At 38.2% G+C, this 22,789-nt stretch overlaps 3 protein-coding genes, 1 long non-coding RNA gene and 1 pseudogene across 6 annotated transcripts; 2 read left to right on the forward strand and 3 right to left on the reverse strand.

The window, feature by feature from the left end:
* The window catches only part of LOC139775136 (BBSome complex member BBS7-like), a 5,137-nt pseudogene extending 2,422 nt beyond the window's left edge, over window positions 1-2,715 (reverse strand).
* Window positions 2,664-7,614, forward strand: LOC139775134 (GPN-loop GTPase 1). 2 transcript variants are annotated; one of them, XM_071710911.1, is made up of 5 exons: window positions 2,664-2,808; window positions 4,548-4,802; window positions 4,947-5,314; window positions 5,399-5,628; window positions 5,919-7,614. In XM_071710911.1, the coding sequence occupies exons 2-5, from the start codon at window positions 4,556-4,558 to the stop codon at window positions 6,259-6,261; spliced, it is 1,188 nt and encodes a 395-aa protein (XP_071567012.1). In that variant the 5' UTR covers window positions 2,664-2,808; window positions 4,548-4,555; the 3' UTR covers window positions 6,262-7,614. The 2 variants fall into 2 exon arrangements, with proteins under 2 accessions (XP_071567012.1, XP_071567011.1); XM_071710910.1 differs by lacking the exon at window positions 2,664-2,808 and adding an exon at window positions 3,755-4,127.
* LOC139775137 (uncharacterized) lies at window positions 6,074-8,318 on the reverse strand. Its single transcript, XM_071710914.1, has 3 exons — window positions 7,694-8,318; window positions 7,343-7,469; window positions 6,074-6,787 (listed from the first exon to the last, which is right to left on the reverse strand). Exons 1-3 carry the CDS (start codon window positions 8,171-8,173, stop codon window positions 6,594-6,596), a joined length of 801 nt encoding a protein of 266 aa, XP_071567015.1. The 5' UTR covers window positions 8,174-8,318; the 3' UTR covers window positions 6,074-6,593.
* Window positions 8,319-8,982: 664 nt separating this feature from the next.
* LOC139775132 (high affinity nerve growth factor receptor) lies at window positions 8,983-17,512 on the reverse strand. The gene is made up of 9 exons (XM_071710908.1): window positions 17,380-17,512; window positions 12,955-13,173; window positions 12,629-12,723; window positions 12,367-12,510; window positions 11,938-12,100; window positions 11,557-11,837; window positions 11,108-11,281; window positions 10,507-10,665; window positions 8,983-10,420 (listed from the first exon to the last, which is right to left on the reverse strand). The coding sequence occupies exons 1-9, from the start codon at window positions 17,420-17,422 to the stop codon at window positions 10,118-10,120; spliced, it is 1,581 nt and encodes a 526-aa protein (XP_071567009.1). The 5' UTR covers window positions 17,423-17,512; the 3' UTR covers window positions 8,983-10,117.
* LOC139775139 (uncharacterized) lies at window positions 10,457-22,617 on the forward strand. Of its 2 annotated transcripts, XR_011718748.1 has the most exons (4): window positions 10,457-10,597; window positions 12,331-12,482; window positions 12,581-19,757; window positions 21,762-22,617. It is a non-coding gene; the product is annotated as an uncharacterized lncRNA (long non-coding RNA). The 2 variants fall into 2 exon arrangements; XR_011718747.1 differs by lacking the exon at window positions 12,581-19,757.
* The last annotated feature ends 172 nt before the right edge of the window (window positions 22,618-22,789 follow it).

Here is a 22,789-nt window from a genome sequence, read left to right on the forward strand (position 1 = left end):
TAATTCACTCGAAATGCAATGGGTAAAAGATTAATAATACCTGTATATGGAAAGCACCGTAGGAGCGCTCGGCAATCTTAGGACTGTTGGACTACTTGTGCCGTGCAAAACGCGCACCTGGAAAGCAGAGCTGCATTGAATGAATCAACTACAAAAAAGACGCATTTCTGAAAAATAACAACTCCATCCTCGAATCTCCGTGAATTTCTGTTCAGAAGTGAAATAAAAGACTTAAATTGCAGAAACTTTGCAAGAATGAAAAGATATTCCAGGTAAAATCATGAAAATATTAAAGATACGTAATTTTTAAGAATAGAAACGGAATCAAGTAATCGACCGTTGTTTTCTCAAAGATACAGCTTCTTCAGCTGAGACTACAGCATTTCTTGACTGGTGAGTCTGAGATCGTCGAGCGAGGATGAAGCCGATCTGGCCGACGACGAGCCCAGCAAGCAGCAGCAGCAGGAGGAAGACGAAGAAAGGAGGATTATTGAACTAAACACATTGAAACGACTGCAGAGTGGCCTGGCGGCGAAGGCGCGGGAGACACTGGAGAAGAAGGTGATCAGTCCCACGAAGATCAAGATTGAGAGGCGGGAAGATGTGTTAAATATCGCTCTACCGAACGAACCGCCGAAAACCATTGCGCAGAATTCGACTGTACCGATTCGAGACAGATCCGCGTCAAAGGAACCAGTTATACAGGCTTTACCGGTTATACAGTCGCCGGTGTCCAGCAGATCGCCCTCGGCGGATCCTCGAATCCATGCTCTATATAAAATCTATCGCGATGTCTTACCGCACAATCCGCACAGGCTAGAACAGCGTACATCACGTTGCCATCTCCGAGCAAGAGCACGACGTCGTGCAAGGTTTCTCCAGCCAAATACGAATCGGCGTCCTTGCAGTCTCGGTATCGCCCGGTGATAAAGATCACGCGCGCACGCCGCGAGATCAGGACCGAGGGACGTACCTACGTGGGGGACACTTCGTAATGATAAACACGGTAACGGGGATTACGAAGCACGTCGAAGGTGTCATTCGTGGTGTGAGCTAAGTGTGAGCGAACTTACATCGCGGAAATCGGATCTATAAGGCTGGTATCGAACTCTAAGAACAGCTTGCCCTTTCTCGTGAATCCCTTCACAGAGCTACCATACGCAATGAAAATCTTATCCTTCACCATACCTATCGAGCCACCAAGGACCGTTCTCTGGATTTTTGGGCCGGGCAAGGATTTAAACGACAATTGCAGATCCCCCCTTTTCATGCCTGCCAAGAAAGGAATAATTTTGTATATTTCTTCATATCTCGTCTTATAATATTTGTCTCAATGGCGACATTAATATCGAAACATTTTTTAAAGACAATTTACCGTATTAAAGTCTTTTTTCATACTTATCGCGATTAATATCGTCATCAGAGTAATTAATCCATTATGAATTAATATATTAAATCATTTGTTTATTAATTAATTACTATTCATTCGTTAGGATATCTTTGGATTGCAACGAAATGCGAGGATATATATTTATACCATAAATATGCAGCACGCCGTCGTGATCTGCAACGGCGAATTTTTGCGGTTGCCTCGTTGCCTCGTTAGGCGGAAATATGATGGTTGTGCCACGTGAGGTGACTCCCACCGTCGTGTAATCTACCCTCGATCGCGCCAACGTCATCGCGGCCTGATCGATCAGCTGATCTTGGAATTGTCTTGACGAAGTCTCAACTCAGCTCAAATTACCATCGTGTATCTTTTTTGTTTTTACATTAGTAACGTCAATTTCGTGAATCCCGCGAGTCTCGGCGCAAAGAGTAGCAACGAGAGAGTATACTGCGGCGGTAAAGTGATACAATACCACGATCGATTTAACCATGACAACGCGTGGCACAACAAACCGGTTTCCCTAAAATTGCGATAAAAATGTCCATCGATAAGGGCGCGATATCTTTCACGCGCTGAATTCTTATCTCATTAATATGCAAATTGAATTTCAAATTATTTACCCCGCGCATGCGACCGCCAGATTCGAAATCAAATCGAACTTTAAATTGATTTTGAATCCGAAGTTCGAGAAGTATCGATATCTCCGACGCGCGGAGCCAGTTCCCCGAAATCACCGAGTCGCGGAAAAATTTAAAACGTCCATCGATATAAGGACGATGATAAACGAAAAAGTAAAACAAGGAACCCTCGATCACTGTCGTGTTCAGACGTCCATTACGATTTACGTTACAGAGTGTGATACATACATATATATAATAAAAGAGTATTCAGAGTGTTCAAGAAATCAAACAGTTTATTTCCTGCCTGTCTCATCACATCCAGAATCGTTCCTAGCGATATTTCCATTTTATCCCTCTAAAGTAGTACCGGCTGGCACGCAACCGTCCCGCACCTCTCCTTTGGATACAAGCTGAAAATGAAAATTACAAATAAATAATGCATAAATAGAATACTAAGAATAGAATAAAAACGCGCGCGCGCATGTGTGTGTGTGTGTGTGTGTGTGTGTGTGTGCGCGCGCGCGCACGCGAGAGAGAGAGAGAGAGAGAGAGAGAGAGAGAGAGAGAGAGAGAGAGAGAGAGAGAGAGAGAGAGAGAGAGAGAGAGAGAGAGAGAGAGAGAGAGAGAGAGAGAGATACCTCTCTGTTGCTGCTGCTGCAGTTCGTCCTCGCAGTGTCCCGCGGGCGCAGGATACGGAGTAGGCATCATTTGCGAGGTGTGCGGATTCGCTACCGGTCCCTGCGGCGGCAAAACCTGCGTACTCTGGGTACCTTGGGCGCTCTGATGTGGCGGCATCGGGTGAGCATTCGGCAGCATTGCTTGCTGGTGGGGATTATGCTGAATGGCGGACACCGGCGGCATGTTTGGCGGAGCGGAAGTCGCGGTCGCATTCGCGCTTGCAACCACCGCCGCGACCGCAGCTGTTGCCGCGGCTGTCGTGGTCGGTTGTTGAGACGACATCACCGGAGGCGCCGGTGACTGTTGCGGCTGCGGTAATGGCTGTTGTTGGTGCTGCTGCTGCTGCGGCTGCTGCTGCAGTTCGTCCTCGCAGTGTCCCGCGGGCGCAGGATACGGAGTAGGCATCATTTGCGGGGTGTGCGGATTCGCTACCGGTCCCTGCGGCGGCAAAACCTGCGTACTCTGGGTACCTTGGGCCTAGTGATGTGCGATTCTGAATCGATTGTCATGAAAATCGATTTTCTCGACGAGTTTTGAGAGAATCGATGTTTATAAAGCCAAAATCGATTCTTTTTGTGCTGTTTTCTGTAGAGGGCCTCTAGAGGCCCTCTAGTTTTCTGACGCGGAACGACTCTGGCCTAGTTTACATCGAGCACTTGATACGCGTATCAAATAGTGTATTTGAGCTGATCAGCCATTGGTCGCGTTCAGCAAAACAACTGTTTTGCTTGCTTTTTATCAACATTTTATTTTGATTTGTTGGTTCTAAAAGTAAGAACCAATTACGTTCGATTGCTACGAAGCGGTTTGTTCTGCTGAACGCGACCAATAACTGAACTAATTTACTAGTAATTTACTATTTGATACGCGTACCAAATGCTCGATGTAATCCAGGACTCTGATTGGTTGCACAGTACACGTTATGCCCGTATCAGACTTCGGATTGGGATTGAGATTGGATTGAAATTTGACCAATCGGAATAAAGAAAACTATCTCAAGTTTAGTGAACTTTGTTCTGATTGATTAAATTTCAATCCAATCTCAATCCCAATCCGTAGTCTGATACGGGCATTAGCGTTCTGATTTGTTGCGTCTGCGCCGGAGCTGCAGAGTAGCCACAAATCTCACGTTGGAGAGAAAAAGCGAAATGAGTGCAGAAAATTCAGCCACAAAGAATAAACCTGAATAAACCTCTTGTAGGCATTTGTAAGCTCAAAACCGTCCAAACAACCCTTGAACTTGAATTCCACAATAATCAATAGTGGTCGTCAGCACGTTTTACACCACGTGTATAAATAAAACTAATCACTTCACGAAAACGACTCTAATCAGGAGGATAACAAGCTTCAAGAGCAACTCGGGTTTCCGTATCGCGTCGGATAAAAACGCAGCGTACATAGAAGAATGAGTGTTATTTATTTCAACAACTAAATAAATTGTAAGTTCCAGGGAAATAAAAAAGTTTCTGTGCCTCTGGTCAATTCTGCAAAAATATAAAGTATAAAAAAGAAAAAAAAAGTATGGTTATAATGAACGTTTATATTCTGATACTGTAATTTTATGTTGCTCATTGTGTAATTATTTCTTCAGATAATTACAATCTTTTATCATAATCAATCTCATATCTCCATATTCAACTGTTACACTTGCTGACAATGGTACGTTTGCGTAGCACGCTATTGTGTCATTTTATCCTTGTTTTATATCTAATGAGCGATGAAGGGAAAGAATGATGGAATAATGCTAATAGCAAGCTTCGCGAACGCACCCCAAGTAGAAAAGAGATACTTTTTTATTGTTCTCAATAAATTTTTTTTGTTTGTAACAAAGGTGGTAATGTGAAATTTAAAATTTACAGATTTATAAATGGCAGAGTTCAAGAGTAATTCTGATGCTGCGGAAGCAGCAAGTGGTGCTTCAGATACCACATCTAGAATGGAAGACCAATCTGGAGAGGAAAGAAAGATACCATGTATCATCGTACTTGGAATGGCTGGTGCTGGAAAAACCTCATTTGTCTCTAGACTTGTTTCTAGGTTGTATAATATAGGAAAGCCATACATCGTTAATTTAGATCCTGCTTGTAAAGAAGTTCCGTATCCTGCTAATATAGGTAAAATAAACTTAATTAATATAAATAGTGATAAGTAATGATAAATCACAGTAACTTACTATGCGGTGTAAAATATAAGTATGCATTATGATAAACATTATTATTGTTATTATTTGCTTTAAACAGAGCTATATTTCCTTTCAGATATAAGGGACACTGTAAATTATAAAGAAGTGATGAAACAATATAACTTGGGCCCAAATGGTGGTATAGTTACGAGTTTGAATCTTTTTACCACAAAGTTTCATCAGGTTATCGAACTTGTTAACAAAGCCAGTAAAGAGCAGCACAATTATGTAATTTTTGACACACCAGGACAAATTGAGGTTTTTACATGGTCGGCTAGCGGCTCGATTATAACAGAAGCATTAGCATCTCAGTTTCCAACCATCGTTGTATATGTGGTAGACACTGTGAGAAGCGTTAATCCTGTTACATTTATGTCCAACATGTTATACGCTTGCTCTATACTTTATAAAACTAAATTGCCTTTTATCGTGGTCATGAATAAGGTAATTAATTCTCTTTATAACTATATCATGTATGTTTTTTACAATTTAGATACAATCACTTGACGCATTACTAATGTATTTCAGATCGATATTGTTGAGCATAGTTATGCAGTCGAATGGATGCACGATTTCGAAGCTTTCCAAGAAGCACTCGACAAGGAAAGCGGTTATATCAATAATCTTACACGCAGCATGTCACTTGCACTAGACGAGTTTTATAGTCATTTGCAATGCTGTGGCGTTTCCGCAGTAACGGGTGCTGGAATTGATGAATTTCTGAAACTGGCTGAAGCTGCCGTAAAGGAATATGAAACGTAAGCATTGCCATATATTTTGAAAATCTACAAATTGCTATATCAATGACAGTACATCACATACAATATATCTTATTGAATTATGGGTTCTTGAAATGAGTTATTACTGTCACCTCCTTCATACAACCTTTAATTTTCCAATCATCCTCTTACAAAACCAAAACGTACGTGGGGTGGCCGAAATTGAACCTAAAAAACTAGTCAATTACGAATCAACCGCTCTTACACAGAGTCACATGTCACCCCGTATATTTATTATAATTTATGATACAAGTGTTTTATTTTTATAGGAGTTACAAAAAAGATTGGGAAAAACTTAAGATAGAGAGGGAAGCTCAACGAAACAAGACAGAGAAGGAACAATTAGAAAAGGCTAGTAAAAAAACAATGGGAGAAGCTGTAGCTTTTGTGACAACGGTTAACGATGGTCGTGACACTTCGGAAATCTATCTGAAACACGCATGTAATGAATCAAGCGAAGACGAAGACGGAACGGAAAACAATTTCGAGGAAAATGAAGTTGAAAAAAAGAAAGAGGAAGAGTCATTTATAAATTTCTTAAAGAGACATCAAATGGATCAAGCTAAACGAAGGAATAATCAGGAGTCCGAACCTAATACAAGTAAAAATTGATAATCATTTTAATATTTTTACAAATTCCTTGAAAACTAATTTAATAAAAATTGTGTTTTAAAATTTTTGGTTAAAAAATTGCTCACCTCATTTCCATTATAAAATAAACATCTTTTATTTAAACTTTAATTTTTAACACCGATATTTTTTACTATATGTACACTGGAGAGATCCTACGATTACAATGTGGATTTTATTTGTCAGTAGACTAATCATCGTTATATTAAATAATTAAACGTAATTTATAATTTAACAGATATAACATTATTGTAATTTTACATTGTAATATAAATACTGTTTGAAAGAAAATCGAGATCAGTTCCAGGCTGATTTCAATGAGTGTTTTGAACGTTCAAGTGCGAGCTGCGTTTATCCATCGTAGCACTGCGCCAAGGTAAAGAGATCATTTTGCGTTCGGACGATGTATCTGTCTTTATAGGAACAAACGCCGAATATTTTACATTCCGTTCTATGGTAAGTTTCCGATTCGAAACATTGCTGAATTCAATCTCGTACAAAACAGGAACTGAAACATACACAATTATTAATATTTAAGACATTTAACACGTACAAGATATTTAACATCATATATAATATTTGACACGTATAAACATCGTTGACATTATCAAAATCATTTTTGACGAAGTTTACCTCAAAAAAAGAAAGTTTGACACTAATAATTAATAATATTTGTTAAATATATCAAAGTATATTGTATATACACAGCAAACTTTTGACATACAAAGTAATATGTGTTAAAAACTCAAATTATATCCAGATTCTGATGGAACGAAATGCAATAGATGATTGATTTAAATTGATCTCTACGTATCTATTAAGATTTCTCTCTTCTTAATTTCATCAAACATAGATATACTTTTGCTAATTTGTCGCAATAATTTAAGCGTTACTATTAGCGATAAAAGATTTTAGAAATTTTATCAGTATAAGCCTGATGAGAAAATTATTTATTATTCTCTAAGGGCTCATATATTGATGAAGAAAAATTAACGCAAATTTTTTGAACAATTTAATATATTCTAGTATAGATAATCAAGGTCAATTTCAATATTTATTATACCTGTATCTTCTTGAGAGTTTCTTATCCGTTTTAGAGTATTATTCTTTGTTGTGATCATTTTTTTTTCCTCCTCGTGTTCCCGTCGATATTCTTGGATAATTTGTTCCAAAGTTTTAGTCAAAGCCAACTATTGGGAATTATAACATAAATATAAGTATTATTGCCATATTATTGCCAAGAAGTCGTAAAATATTTTGAAAAAATTAAGCAATTAATTAATATCAATTGTTATATGTTAAGCAATAAGTTAATAAATATTAATAACAATCCAATTTTTGTATAAATTTTTTTTCTTACACTATACAACGAAAAAAGGGTATTCTGCGTATAACTCATATTCAACGAATGTACCTGGCAGAGTTTTAAGCGAGACACGCGATTCTCTTCCGAACGCGATTTCTCCTCCAGTTGCGGATTCTCCTCCGCACCTTTCGCCTCTTTTTCGTGCTGCGTGCACCGGCCCTTGCCGCCGGCCTTCCGGCACACCTCGGCCAGCAGATCCATCCGGTCGGCGCGGAAGTTGTCGTGCAGGAACTCGTGCACGTGCGGGTTGCAGGAGGTGAATACCGGGTCGCGGCCGTGGCAGGTGACCTTGCGAAAGCCGTAGAGGTTCAGCTGCCTGATGAAGCTCGTGATGTTGCTCGTCTTGAAGATCGGCCGGCGCGCGTCCAGGTACTCCGCTTGGAATCCCTTGTAATCGAGCAGTATGGTGTTGCCGTTCGCGCCCCACCGGATCGCCCCGGTCTCGCATTCGTTCACTATCCGCCAGAGCTTCTGCGGGAATCGCATCGACTGCAGCACGCAGTCCTCGTACATCCTCGCGGCGGTCATCGCTGGGGAAAAATCGGGAAAAATCGGGCCCTGGGATCGAAGATTGAACGGCCGCCGTCGCCGCCGCGCGCGCGAATCGTCAACGGCGCGTTTCGAACGTTCCGCGTCCCGTCCGGGTTTTGTCGACTCTTGAGACTCATTCCTCCCCCCCCCCCCCCCCCCGGAGCCACCTTCGAAACAAATAACCGTCGTATCACGGCAACAACAATCCAAGCGGCTCCCATGTCCCATACTACTTCGCTCTGGCCTATATTTGAGCATCCTGCTCGACGGCCATCTTAATAAGAAGAAGAAGGCTCCCATACTACGTTTACGCGAACGTTACTTCTGTAGTAACTTACGATAATTCCTTCGCGTAAACGAGTGAATTATCGTAAATTACTACAGAAGTAACGCTCGCGTAAACGTAGTACCAGTCCCACGAAAAACGGGTGCGTATCGAAGGATCTCGCCGGCCGAGAACCGATTCATCTTTTTACGTTTAAATCTGCGATTTTTTTTCCTGGTCTCGAACCGTTTCCTACGATAGTTTTTTACGTTTCTTTATCCGGGCTTATTGTGATTTTTTCCACGTTCACTGAAGTTGGCTCTTGTTAACAGTAGTGAGTAGACTGTTCTACTTTTATTGAATTATGAGAGATGGGATATAAATCGCGTGACTATCTTCACGTCACTGACTACTATATAATGAAGCGAATTTGAATATGTATATTGAAAAAAGTATTTAATGCGTTGTGCACGAAGTGTAAATCCTTTTACGAATTGTGAGTCGAGCGAAGAAAGGAAAGAAAAAAAATTAAATTCATTAATTGTCGCGATAATAAGCTTCTTTTTTAATAAAAATCATTTTTACAATACTATTACTATTTATAATTATCATACACTATATAAACTTTTACGTAAAACTATCGAGAATACTTTCTATTTACATTTCTTAATAACTACTTTATAGATTTCGCAAAAGGAGATATATCGATATATAAAATCCCGAGTAATAAAAAATTTTACATATATTATTGTGCTCAATAAGCGCAATATATGATTTCATTGGTTTGATCTTAACGGTTACTTTTTATTATCACTTTATTCTACTTATTTATTATCTTTAATATTGATACGCTTTAGAAACATTAATAAAATAGTTCTATCGTAAAAATGACATTAATACTATCTTGTGGACGTGCATTTGAAAGCATTGATATTTCAAGCTTTCGTATACATTCCTTATATATAACACATAATTTATATTTTTTGATGATTTAATGATGATTATTACGCGGCGAGAATCTGTGCTGTAATTATTTATTTGTACCATGGATTAGGGCTTTCACTTTGTTAACCAGTTACTTAGCCGATAAAAAAAGAATGTAAAATCAATTTTACACATTAGTTTAATATTTTGATTGAATTGTAATGTAACATCGTAGATGTTGGATGGATTATGACCTACAGTTTTTATTGTAAAAATTTTGTCCGCATAGGTCTCAAATGAGTCGAGCTACTGTAAAAATTTTTCGATTAATTAGAAATTAATCTTAGCAAAAATGCCAGAAAAATCAAGTAAAAATTAAAAAATTTTAATTATATTTAATTATAAATATATATTTGAGATTTGAGAAACTGTAAAAATCGATTTCAAACTTGTTGAAGCATCTAAAAATTTGGTCTATTTATATATAGACGCTGGACATAGTGATGCTATGCTTTTATTATTCCGCCAAATAATAATGACGAGGACTAAGTATGCGCTTTATACTTTTAACTCAGCTTTGTGGTATAGACGGTGTAGAGTAAGCTGTGCACTTCACAACCAGAATATTACTGATTTTAATTGTCACTTCACAGGAGTTCGATAAGCTTCTTCGTTTTATCCCTCACGCATATCGCGCTCGGAGCAACTTTTCGTGGTTGAAATTCAAAAGTTCTTTCACTGTTACGAATGTATCAGTCAGACAGAACTGGAAGAGCCTGCAGATACTCGCGAGGGATCGCAGGTGCCGGAAGCAAATAGCCGTCCGGATCCAAAACGTCCGGGGTGCGCAGCAGCACCGGGCCTTGCGGCGGTCTGGGCAGCGTCCCTTGCCGGGTCAACTCGTTCTGCGCCTTTTCCAGCCTCTCCAGAATGTCGGGAAACTTGATTCGTTCCCGCGGCTCGAGTTTCCAACAATCGTGCATTATTTGGCAAACGATGGGCGGGCACTCGTCCGGCGGGACAAGCATCGTTCCTTGAAGTATGAGTTTCACGACCTGGAACAATCGTCGAAGAAACACGTTCGAAGTCTCCGGGCGAACTGATAAGGAGAGAAATATTGGCGTATGCTTGCACGTCTGACCTCCTCGTTACTGAATCCGTAATACGGCTGCTTTCCGAATGAGTAAACTTCCCAAAGGACAACGCCGAAACTCCATACATCGGTCTCTAAGGTAAATCTTCCGTACACTACGCTTTCCGGTGACATCCATCGTACTGGCAACAGACGCGATCCTCCAATCTGAAGAAGTCACGTTAATTATAATTATTATGTAAAAGTGTAATGAAGAGATATTTGTGTGTACAAGTATATACACATTAAATTTCTAGTAGAGTACTCAGAAAAGATTTGAACACATTTGATCCAGGTTTGAGTCGACTTACTGTTAGAAATAAAATACTCTTGTTTTTCGAGATACTGATAGAAGATTTGAATCCATTTCGTCCAGGTTCGAATGTACTTGAAATATTGCTTTTATTTTTCAAATTAATCATAGAGAGTTTGAAACTATACGCCAATAGATTCGAATCTATTTGTAAGACGTTTAATCCCATCACTATTAATACATCCATGTCAAAGAAACTGAGAAGAGTGAATTGTATATATATACGAAATCTCTTCTCAAAATGTCTCACATGTCTTCGCGTACTATGGATACTAATTTATTTAAAGAAATATTCACCTTGTAATAGTCGCAAGTGTAAATATCTCGCGACATGCCGAAATCAGCGATTTTCACTGCTAAGCCTGAGCCCACCAGACAGTTTCGACACGCTAGATCACGATGCACGAATCTTTGCGCCGACAGATACGTCATGCCGGCCGCAATTTGAATCGAGATCCAGTATAATGAGTCCTATAAACAAATGACACGTCATTCTCGAGTTGTTTCTACCGATAAAAAAAATTTCGCTAGAATAACGTTACATGAGTGATAATAAAGACGCGATGCCGCGTTTCGGATAGGAGAAACGCTAACTTAATGTCACGCAAACTCGCGCGCGCACAATGAATCACAATTCACGAGAATTTATATGACAACTCGCGATTGAACGCGAAACTTCACCGCATATATTCTGAAACGTTATCGCAAAATTGTCCCAACTAATTATCGGCTGTGATACACGATACCTTCGTTAATGGTTGCAGTCCAGATTTCGACGATCTGAACTGCAAGGAGTTCGCCCGTAGGACCTCGGCGAGGTCACCGTACGGCATATACTCGAACACCATCCACGGATTGTTCGTCGCGTCTCGTAGTACCATGCCCTTCAGGGATAGAATGTTCGCGTGGCTGAACGTGGACATGATGTCCACTTCGCGCATAAAGTCCTGCTCGGTTTCGGGCGTGGCGGTGTCCTTCAGAACTTTTATAGCGACAATTTCCTTCATATCTCCGTTGTACCACTCGCCTGTAAAATTTTTGAAAGATCTAACGTTGTAATATAAAACGAATCGATAAATTCTCCCTTAATTAATTTTATTGTTATCTATACAAAATTATAATTTTACCTTTGTAAACCTTTCCGAAACATCCTTCGCCGATGTCGTGCAGGAATATAAGACTTTCACGTTGTATTATCGGAACTCCCGGAGACGTGCAGGTGAAATATTGAGGATTAGACGTGTACTTATGCGCTAATAATAGTCCCTTCTTCAGGTTTATTGGCGTTCCCTGATAAAATGTGACGAACAAGATAATTATTCCAAATAAATAAAAATATGCAATTATTGAAAGAATCCTCCCCCTAAGATAATAGAAAAATAAGTTCGAGATAAATTTACTTTTAAAATATATAGAGTTTAAAAGTATAGCATAAATTGTTTAGAAAGAGGCAAAATTTTCCCAGAAGAACACATGAAAAATACAATGCAAATGTGTATAGCACTGTTTATGCATTTCAGGATGAACACGTTTCGATGAAGGATACGGCAACTTACATCTAGAGGACTTCTTTGCGACTTGATGCTGTAACTCCGTCTTCTCACGCCGTACACGACGCTCAGTAAGAGTACAATTACCGCGACGAAAGCAACAGCTACGCCTATGATTTCAGGTACCTTGTATTTCAATCCCTCTAATACCTGTCGCGTCGATTTTAAATAATTCATTACGTTTGTAAGTAGCTCGTGTAAAGAATGGTACTTATTCTAGGTATCAAAATTTATGTAAAACTTCAATTCTGGCAAGCAGTAAATATACCTGCTCAGCTTCCGGAAGCGCGTTCGTGCTATTTGTGCTGTTGTTCCCGCTTGGAGGTATTATTATGTTGTGTATAGGACGAGGCGTTAGAGAAACTAAAAAATTATTATCCTATTACATTACGTCATATTAATTGTAAATGCTGATTTGATCTTTATCGCAATAATTTTTGCAACCGATTAGGTTTCCATTAATTAATCATCATCTCTAAGTCACTCTCGACTTTTCCATCGCTAACCATTGTGGCGAGCTATTTTTATATTTATCTAAAATTGCTCATCTCGTGTAGTAAAGCTTCTTATAAAAGAGTAGTCGAGTAGCTTTACCGATTAGACGATTCGGACACCGTAAATCCGATGTTGGCAGCGACAAGTCGTGAGGACACACGCATTTCGACGTGTTATCCGCGAAGGGATAACAGGCCGCTTCTTTTCCGCAAATTTGCGGATGATCCTTGCACGCTTTGATCTCGGAGCCCCCGTAGTCCGGGGGCAATTGCACTATTACATCTGGCTGACGTTGATTGGAAGCCGTCACTGATAAATCTGCAATAAGAAGACCATTTGTTCTTTAGATCTTATGCTCTCCCTCAGTGCCACAGTGGCGGATCTGTATTTTCAGAAGCCTGAAGCTATATTATAATATATTAAAGGATGAAATTTAAATGAGTTAAACGACATTTTGTTATTTTTAACTACCGTGTGTGTCAACATTTATTATTTTAACACAAAACAGTAATATTTTAGCTTCAATGGTTTAGTTAAATTAACGACATATTGAATAGAAGCAGTGGCGACCTATAGGAATGATTAAAAATAACTCGAATTGAATATAATTTGACACTACGAGTTTAACAGTAATGACTCTTTTCTAAAAAGAAGCTTGGTTCGCATTTATTTATTAGTAATAAAGTTTAACGTAACAGGTTTTATTACTTTCGCTTTGTTCGTGTAAAATGTGCACGGAAAAAATGATATTGTATTAATAGCATTAATTTAATTGGAAATAATCTTGTTAATTCAATACGTCATGTGCTCTTGTTTTAATAAAATAAGTATTTGTTTCACTGTTGTTGAATTAACAAGATTATTGCCAATTAGATCTAATGCTGTTAATACATCACTTTTTTCCGTGTAATTAAAATTGGAAAATAATTTAACTACGTTGGGAAGATAATATCTTCACGTTGCTCTTGAAGCAAAAAATTGTGTATTAAGCCAGTTATTAACAGAATGGAGTATCTCTACAGTCTCTTTATTTAACGAAATGACTATAAATGAATATTTCAACAGAAAATCCGTTTTTAGATAAAAATTCGATATTTGCGTCGAAACCTCCAGCTTCGAATGGCTCGCATTGAGATAAAACGTGTAAGAAGATGGAAGATATATTATTATATTTTAAAATGTAATTTACAAACGTTCCTACGGGGAACGTGGTGGATGGACCGTTGCCGTCGCCGCGGTGGCGGTCGTGCCGGGAAGCAAAAGAGATCGCCGTCGCAGATCCGCGGGACCGTCGCAAACGGCCTGTAAAGGGCGGCCAGGGAAGAAAAAGGGCCGCATATTTGGATTGGGCACAGGAAGATAGAGACAGTGAAGGCATTCATTTGGTAGCTCTTGGAGCTTGTAACGGGTCAAAGCGTTATCTCTGCGGTCAGCGCTCCCCGACAACGAGTCTCGCTATGTGTACCTATTATCGCCCCGTATTCCGTGCCCGCGCCGAAGTATCTCCATTACGAGATTTCCCGCATTTACGAGATCGACCGTTTCTCGGCGCGAGATCGATCTCGCCGTGCTCTCGACGACGCCGCCGCCGCGGCACGGTTCGTTATTCGAAGTATAACGTAAACGAGTTAACGATTCGTCGCGTCAGCCTTGGGACGAAGATGCAAGGAGGGAGAAGACGGATCTCTCCTTCATCGCGAAAGCGCGATGCGACCGCGTTCGAGACGAACGACCATCTCGTTTGACCATCTCTCGAGAGAAGGGCCCGCCGCGTTGCCTCCCGCAGGATCCCGCGGACGAGTTTTGCAATTTATCGAGGATTAATACTCGCTTCGATACCATCCAGCACAATCAATTATGCCGCCGCAGACATCGTGATTTTCGCATGTACGCTACATTATTACTGACCTCTGCTCTTTGCCATCGTATACGCGGCATAGAAAACCACTATTGGCTCCGTCGGCTGACCCTCGATAGCACGAGTATCGCGTGGTAAAGCTCGCGCAGAGAATTATTTTAGTTTACGCCTTGCGTCCAGTAATTATGATATAACGCCAAATTATCCGCATAACTCCGTCAGTTTTGTAAGAATTTGACTGGATTAATTTGTTTACCAATTACTAATCTTAATGACGCTCTCCGACAAATATTTGGTCTTCATTCTTGAAGAAAACTTTTAAGGAAAGCCAGTATTACAGTTGCTTTTCTGCAATTTATTATAAAGTGTCTCGATAAATGAGCCTTGAATTAAAATTTGTAAGAAAAGGAGATTTATGTAAATTTTTTCGTACGAATTGCAATGAGTTGTTTTCGGTTGTACTCTAGAAGCTCAATGTGCAAAAAGAGGTGTTTTATTTTATAATTGGTTTATACTGTTTATAGAGTTGTCGATGCCCGAAATTTGGCTTGAGAAATAACCGCTCTGAAATTGCAAGGAGTACTATCATTAAAATTCAGACGTGTAGATTCTTAATTCGAATTCTCGACTATGTTAAGATACTTCGCTGTAGCAACAGCTATAGTAGCCAAGCTGACGGGTGCTGTTGTCTCAATAGAAACAGTAACAGATTGTAATGACATTCGATCCTAATTGAAATCTATATATTGTCTTTTACATGTTATGGTTAATGGTAAATTTGGAAATTTCAATGCACGTGCGGTGAGGCACGCGTTTATTTGCACAAATCCAAGCTTTAGGCGTACAGACTACAATAGAGGCATTATATGTGCGGACGCCTCATCCTGCCTAAACGTGCGATTCGTGAAGGGACCGAAAGAGATCGGTGAATATATCATGGGGCGCTCGTCAAACAATATATAGATACACATAAATATATACAGAATGGAATCTGCAATCAGTATATGAAACGACAGATTCCTTATTTAACTTTCAACTTCCTATGGAAAAATATCGGGGAGAAATCGCAAAAGCTTCTCATTTTCTACATTTATTCATTATCTTATTGTCTTGGTAATTGAGTCTGTTTTATAATTAAGGCAAAATTCCGTTGAAACGCGAACTTTGAATTAAATAAAGATTCAAGTTTTGCTCTATTTACATTCGTTATTACACACTACTGATCTTTACTGTGTATGTGTATGTATGTGTGTGTTTGCGATGATTTAATACCAAGTTCATAAAAATAGAAAATGTTTATCTTTTTCTTGCGGCGCTACATATGTAATGTAATTCTAAAAATTTGTCGATTAGTGCGATATTATCTTTAACATTGTGAACGCGACAAGTGTGGTTTTTATCTCGAATCGGACTTATCGAAAGGTCGAAAGTGCGCCCGATATTAAAGATAACAGCAGAGGGCAAAAACAGGGTTGGTTTCTAATTTCTTCCCAGAGGAACATTTGTTGAAGGAAAGAGATAAATTTAGTCAAGCAAGATAAAAAAACAAATGGTAGATAAATAGTAGATAAATGTTTCCCTAGTTTCTTTATATGTTTTTTTCGTATAAAAATAAGTATATATTCACACAAAAAAATATAATATAGCGTAATACATACAAAGTACGTATATGTGTACAAACACAATACATTTAAATTAGCATTGTGACGTAGATAGGATTATATGTTAATAAGTAACGTAAGATGCTTTATCGCAAATAAATATAATTGCCCCATATTGTTAATTACTAATCGTACAATTTTTGAACATTAATATTTTTTATTATTTAATTTTATAAATTCTCCAAATTTTCTAAATTCTTATAGAATATTGAGCAGAAATAAATATTTCTAGGTCATTACATACAGATATGATTATACCGATTCGTCATTAAATAATTTATTCCTAGAATATCGTAGTCACTCTATTTCTTATCTAAGCTAAAACATTTAAACATTAGTAATGCACTATGCAAGCAAAATTTGCGATAAAATAGAAATAGAAACATATATATAAATATACCAACCGAAATTTATCTGAAGTAGCATTATTTCACGAAACATTAATGTAATCCTTATCGGTTTAACGGTTTCTTATAAGTAATAACTGCAACGTCGAATACAATTTGTGAAGTAATTACGTGTATCGTTTTCACTGATTATAGTAGATTCTTGGTACTTTACGCAACAGGCCTAATTGAATTTGATACATATTAGATGACTCTTGTTCCACGAATCTATTAACTCAACGAGACGCGGAACAAGCTACCGTGTGTATTCAGATTCCCTCAAAAGAAGCCTTCAGGATTTCTCCAACGTAAGCAAACGCGTATGTCAAAACAAACTTTCAAATCTTTATAAGCATTTAATTGCACACAGAAAATATACAACAATAAAAATTGTTTGTAAGAAATATATTTTCCTTTAAAAAAAGAACTGCATAATTTTTTCCGCATCAGATATATGACCCATTATAATTTCTGTTTCTAATATTAATGAATTACATTTTTAATGTCTTAATATTTTTGCCGAAAAAGACATTATATCGGATTGGCAAGGAGAACGTGTCTAAATTTTAATGCGGTAAACATGACAGATCATCATGTGCGAAATTTGCGCGCATCTTACCTGTTCGCATTTTTGAAAAGGAGAGGCCTCTTTTCCTCGGCATTCTTCTTCCGATATATCGTGTGCGTCTGTGCAAGTAAACGACGAAACCACCCTCGCCGGTCGGAGAAAATAATTCCTCGCACTCGTTTGCCGCACTTTGCACTCTCTCTCCTTTGCTACGAAGCGGCAATTACCATCGACGTGCTAATTGCATCGGCATTACTTTGGCGAGAGAGGTATTGCCGCCCCTATAAACGTCACATCGAACCTCGATATCCATGGACCAAGGTCTTATAAAAAAAAAAAAAGAAAAATCCGAGAAATTGCCGTGGACGATAGTCGCGACGATATGATAAATCACAGCGTCTCTCGCATCTCTTTCCTCTCTATCTTTCTACTTCGTCTTACATCATACGCACCATCACGTGACACATAATAAAGATATCGAATAATCTTCGCATTTTCGTTTTTTCTCTACATTCCCGATCTGAATTCGCGTATCCGTCTCAAATTCCTCCGCGGACTTCCGTCGTCGGCTTTTTCCCGTGATCCTGGCCGAGATCGGTCGCGAAGTGACGGCGGGTCATATTGTTTGGAGAACGGAAGTCCTTTCGAGCACTCTTTCCGTAGGAACGGCGGACGGGGCGTGGGTGGGTGCCGAAGCCTTAAGCCGGAAGCCGAAACCTCGGCGTGACACCCGGCCTGGCTCGAACGGATTAAACGGCGTAGGTGGAGGCCGGGCGACGGAGTGAGATGGTATTCTCTCTTCGATGAACGCTTAACCGAAACTGAAGAACCGCCTTCGAGACTCCCTCGCTTTGCGCTACGCGCGCACGGAGCACCAGCACGATCGCACGGAGCTCGCGTGTGAGCGCGTAAAGCGCACGCACACATGCACGCGCGATCGGGATTTACGCGAGATTTTAACTCGGTTCATCATCGCCTTGTCGGTCCGACCTACGCTATCGGAGAGAGAGACGGTGGTTCATCTTAAGCCTCCGAATTTCTTAAAGAAGGGTGCGTCTTTGCCCTCCTCCTCCTCCTCCTCCCTCTCACGCGGCTCGCACCTGACACCTTCCAAACCATCCACCTACGCGTTCGCTTGAATATCATTGCCGTATGTTACGAAAAATGACAGAAGTTTATGCCGTGAAGATATAGAGGTTGTTCGTAGTTAAATTCGTAGTGTCAAATTATATTCAATTTGAGTCATTTTTAACCATTTCTAAAAGGTTGCCACTGCTCCTACTCAATATTCGTTAATTTAACTAAACTAGTGAAGTAAAAATAATATTGTTTTGTGTTAAAATAATGAATTTCGACACACATGATGGTTAAAAGTAACAAAATGTTATTTAAATCAAGGTATTAATTTAAATTTCATATTTTAATATCTAACAGTGCTCAACGTGCGAGAGACAATAGCCGAAAAAATGGCCGTTGCTTCGAAGCAATCTTGGCGATTCGTCGAAATTAGCTGTTAGTTGTTTTAAGACAGCGATTTTCCTGGGAAGATATTGGGTTATTTTATCTGGAGATGGGTAATTAATTCGTCTGTGCAGATGCAAATACGCGCGTCATATCAATACGTGTTGTCCGTAACACGCTGACGCTATCGCGACTGCTTATCGTTTATTTATTCTCATTCTCAATCGAAGGAAACACACGTCACACAGATATTCCATCTAATTACTTTTTTTTTTCTAAATTCGAAATGTAGTGCATTCGTGGCAGCTGAATGAAATAAGAATCGAATCATCGTTTTGTAATCAGAACTGTCAGAATCTGAAGTAATCTTTTGATTTATAACTTGACCGCGAACAATCTAATTTGCTTACGTCGGCAAGTCAATCATTAAGTAACGATCTTGAAGTTTTATTTATTTTTGTTTTGACTATTACGTTTCCGTTCCGTTTTAAATGACGAATTAAATTCTCGATGACGGTGACTCTTTGCAATCGGACAGTTTAATTAAAAGGACGTGGAAAATCGATTTTTTTACATTTTTTTTTGTTGCCAGTCGGCGCACTATATAACCATACTATTTAACTTGAGAAGATAAATAAATTTAATATTCGCTATCGCGATCAGCTTGATACATTATTGCCTAACGAACTGCCACCTCCCACTCCCTCTTGGCGAACAACCCGACTTTTCAGCTTCCGATCATGATAAACAAGTCGACTCGAGAACATGAATCCGTACAGAAAGTCATGTGTATTCTCAATGTGTGCCCGTGTCCCGATGAACGCGTAGATCTGCAGTACACATGCGTGCTCGAGTACCGAAACTTGTCAGAAATCAGTTATCAACATAACGTACGTTGCTCGATACCTCGAGCTAACAATTGGGAAGAAATAAATACTATATACATTTAAATGTCTTCTATTATCTTGGTGAGTTTAAAAATAATTTTTTAAAACGTTTATTATATATATATATATATATATATATATATCACATTTTTTCTTTTTATTCGGCGCACGTTTCTAATTTTAACACTTTTTTGAAAAATATTTTTAACATTTTTAAAATTATGAAATGTTAAACGACACTTTATTATTCACCTAAACATTCTTACGGATATCAACACCATTTGTGTTGCAATGCACAATTATGTTTGATTTGATATATTAAAACAATTTTGTACAACGGATTTTCAATATATAACAGTTTTTCATACTAGCGTGTGCATTTGGCGACTTTTTTTACCTTTTTTAAAAATACAATTTATTTTTTAAAATACTTGGAGCTAACAATTGAGAAGAAACCCGCACCCGCACAACAGACCATTTAATATTTCAGATAAACTAAAGCGAATTTCTCTGTATTTTAAAACCGCGATACTTTGTGGTTGTGTTAATATATTTCGAATACAAAGAGGAGAAATCTAAAACTATCAAATTTCATATTTTATTTTCTAATTTGTCCATTTTTTTTTCTTGCGAAGCGCACAAGCGGGAGTTTATTTCTTTCCCTTCGTGAACGGCGACGGCTGATGAAAGGCCGTTTCTGTCAGTGCAGGCATAGCGAGATCCGGCCCGAAATAATTTTGAAGGATTGCCATTCGCGTATTAGCGTATACGATTGATGTCCCTCCCGATCACGTCGAGAGCGTCCCGTTCAACGTCCGGGATCCGCGATCGTCCAGGGGATCGTTAATAAAGCGGGCGGTTTATAGTTCCCGAAGATCAAAACACGTATACCAAGTAGGCGAGAAACGAGTCGAAACACAAAAGTAAGGCGGGAAATGCGAGACAGGGGAAGGGGGAGAGGGAGGGAGATACGTTAAGAGTTTCCGAAGAGCCTCCGTCGGAATGGCGTAAGTGTTGTATATTTACATTGGCGTTACAAGCTCACACCTGGACGCAAGAATAGCGCCGCTTCTTCTTCTTCTTCTTCTTCCTCGAAGCATTTTCACGCGCCATACGTCAGACCTGTTTGACAAAAGCTAACGCCCTATATTTTTGTCCTGCTGCATTAATACAGTTATTTCGGTGATTGTACGGCTTTTCTACGGGAGACAAATGGTTTTTAAACAGAGGAATGGTACACCTCTGCATTCTCATCAATAATGATCCCGTAACCGATGAGATATTACTTATTACGTGACAAGAAAAATTTCGGTAAAAAATCGTTTATATAAAAACATGATTTAAATAGATAGAATTATATATAGATAAAATATATAGATGTTTTCTTTCTCTTGTATATTCTCTGTTTGTATGTAGTTATGTACAGGGGGGGGGGGAATAATAGAAAGAAATAATTAAAAAGATTATTTTATTTATTTTTTATAAAAATTAAAAGTTGAGGAAACTAGAAAAATTGTCCGTATATAATCATATATAAATGTAATAATCGTATATAAAATAATTATATATGTTTATACAATATAGAATATTGTATAATCTAATCACAATTTTACTTTTTGTAAAAAAATAATGCAGTTATTTTTTCAATTATTTTCAATTATTTTTTAATTATTTTTTCTACATATATGGACAGAAATTATATAAGAGAGAGAAAATATATATTTTAAATATAATTTCTATATTTTATATATAATTTCATATTTTATATATTTTTATATAAAAAAATTTTTTACCGAAATGGGATTTTATCTATGCGATAAATATAATACTTCACAAATTTTCCGAAAGATGAATTCTATTATAATTTAATTATACATATAGTATATACTTTTCCTTATGTGATTAACGCAATTATCCAAAAATATCTCATATCTTATTATTTCAGATAATCTGAAGTATCCGAGATGTATCTGCGGCAATTAAATTAAGCTTCTTTAGAATATATTTCTTCAGAATTTTATACGAGATAAAATCTATAACAGTTTCAGAGTTACATGGTACATGAAAATTTTAATTTTTTTATAGGAGAGGGTGTCGTCTGAAATCATATCGGAAGGAGGGTAAGGGTTGTTCCGCAGGGTGGTTTACACCCGTCGCGAACGTTGCGGATTGTCACTCGCGTTTGGCAGCCGAGCGACATAAAGTCGGCATGCGTGCAGATGGCGGCCGTAAGAGGTTGGTCTAAAAAAATAAAGCGGCGCGGGCACGAAGAGCGGAGATGTTTGTGTTTCCACGCGAGATGGGTGATTCTTAAATGACGAGGAACAACTGGGACAACTTATACATATCTCGGAACAATATGCTACGCGGAATCGGAAAGCGGCGGAAAGTGCCTTTTTTACGGGGAGTCTATGAAAGATAAAAACGCGAGAGGTTCCCCGAAGGGTACATCCGATATGCGATATCGTACATTCGTGATAATGTGCTTGGGAAAATTTGGATAAAGAGTTGACTTAATGACTAAAAATGTTTTATTATTTGCTATATAAAGCAGAAACAAAATTTTTTTTATTACACAAAATTAATAATTAGCATTTTAGATTAGAATTGTTATATAAAATAATTCGTTCGCACTTTGTTCATCTTCTCGTATGATTTTTGTCTAATTTCAGTCTGTTTCATAGTTTTCTTCTCAATACAGCGTTATTCCGCAATCATATAATATAAGTATGTTCGTTCGTATATTTATCGAATAATTAAGAAGTCACGCTATAGATTTCTGCATGAGACCAAAAATAGCGCTTTATATGTAAGAGCCGATAGCCATAATGATAAAAATCTTTCGATAAATACACAATACATATAGATATATTATAATGAATATTGTAATTTTTCGCTTTTATAAAAAATTTTGATTAAACCGAACGCGACAAAAATATTACATTTTTTGGTTTTAAAATTCTTATGTTTTTTTGAGAATAGTATTTAATTTATACAAATTAAATTTTTAATAAAAATCTTTTTGCGTAAATAAATAAGTACTTATTTATATATATATTATACACATAGGGAGCTTTCCAGCAAGCGACACAAGTCGACACAAACGTCGATCT

Source organism: Temnothorax nylanderi, unplaced genomic scaffold (assembly GCF_030848795.1).
Source record: "Temnothorax nylanderi isolate EJ_2023f unplaced genomic scaffold, tnyl_v1.0 TNYL_tig0093_pilon, whole genome shotgun sequence".
In the NCBI taxonomy this organism is placed as follows: domain Eukaryota; kingdom Metazoa; phylum Arthropoda; class Insecta; order Hymenoptera; family Formicidae; genus Temnothorax; species Temnothorax nylanderi.

Coding starts and splice junctions, on each gene's coding strand:
- LOC139775134 (XM_071710911.1), top strand. CDS start 4,556: ATGGCAGAGTTCAAGAGTAATTCTGATGCTGCGGAAGCAGCAAGTGGT. Junction 4,803..4,946: donor TCCGTATCCTGCTAATATAG/GTAAAATAAACT, acceptor ATTTCCTTTCAG/ATATAAGGGACACTGTAAAT. Junction 5,315..5,398: donor TTATCGTGGTCATGAATAAG/GTAATTAATTCT, acceptor AATGTATTTCAG/ATCGATATTGTTGAGCATAG.
- LOC139775137 (XM_071710914.1), bottom strand. CDS start 8,173: ATGACCGCCGCGAGGATGTACGAGGACTGCGTGCTGCAGTCGATGCGA. Junction 7,470..7,693: donor CTCGCTTAAAACTCTGCCAG/GTACATTCGTTG, acceptor AATTCCCAATAG/TTGGCTTTGACTAAAACTTT. Junction 6,788..7,342: donor AAACTCTCAAGAAGATACAG/GTATAATAAATA, acceptor TGTATGTTTCAG/TTCCTGTTTTGTACGAGATT.
- LOC139775132 (XM_071710908.1), bottom strand. CDS start 17,422: ATGCCGAGGAAAAGAGGCCTCTCCTTTTCAAAAATGCGAACAG. Junction 11,282..11,556: donor GACTGCAACCATTAACGAAG/GTATCGTGTATC, acceptor ATTTGTTTATAG/GACTCATTATACTGGATCTC. Junction 10,666..11,107: donor ACACTTGCGACTATTACAAG/GTGAATATTTCT, acceptor TGACTTCTTCAG/ATTGGAGGATCGCGTCTGTT.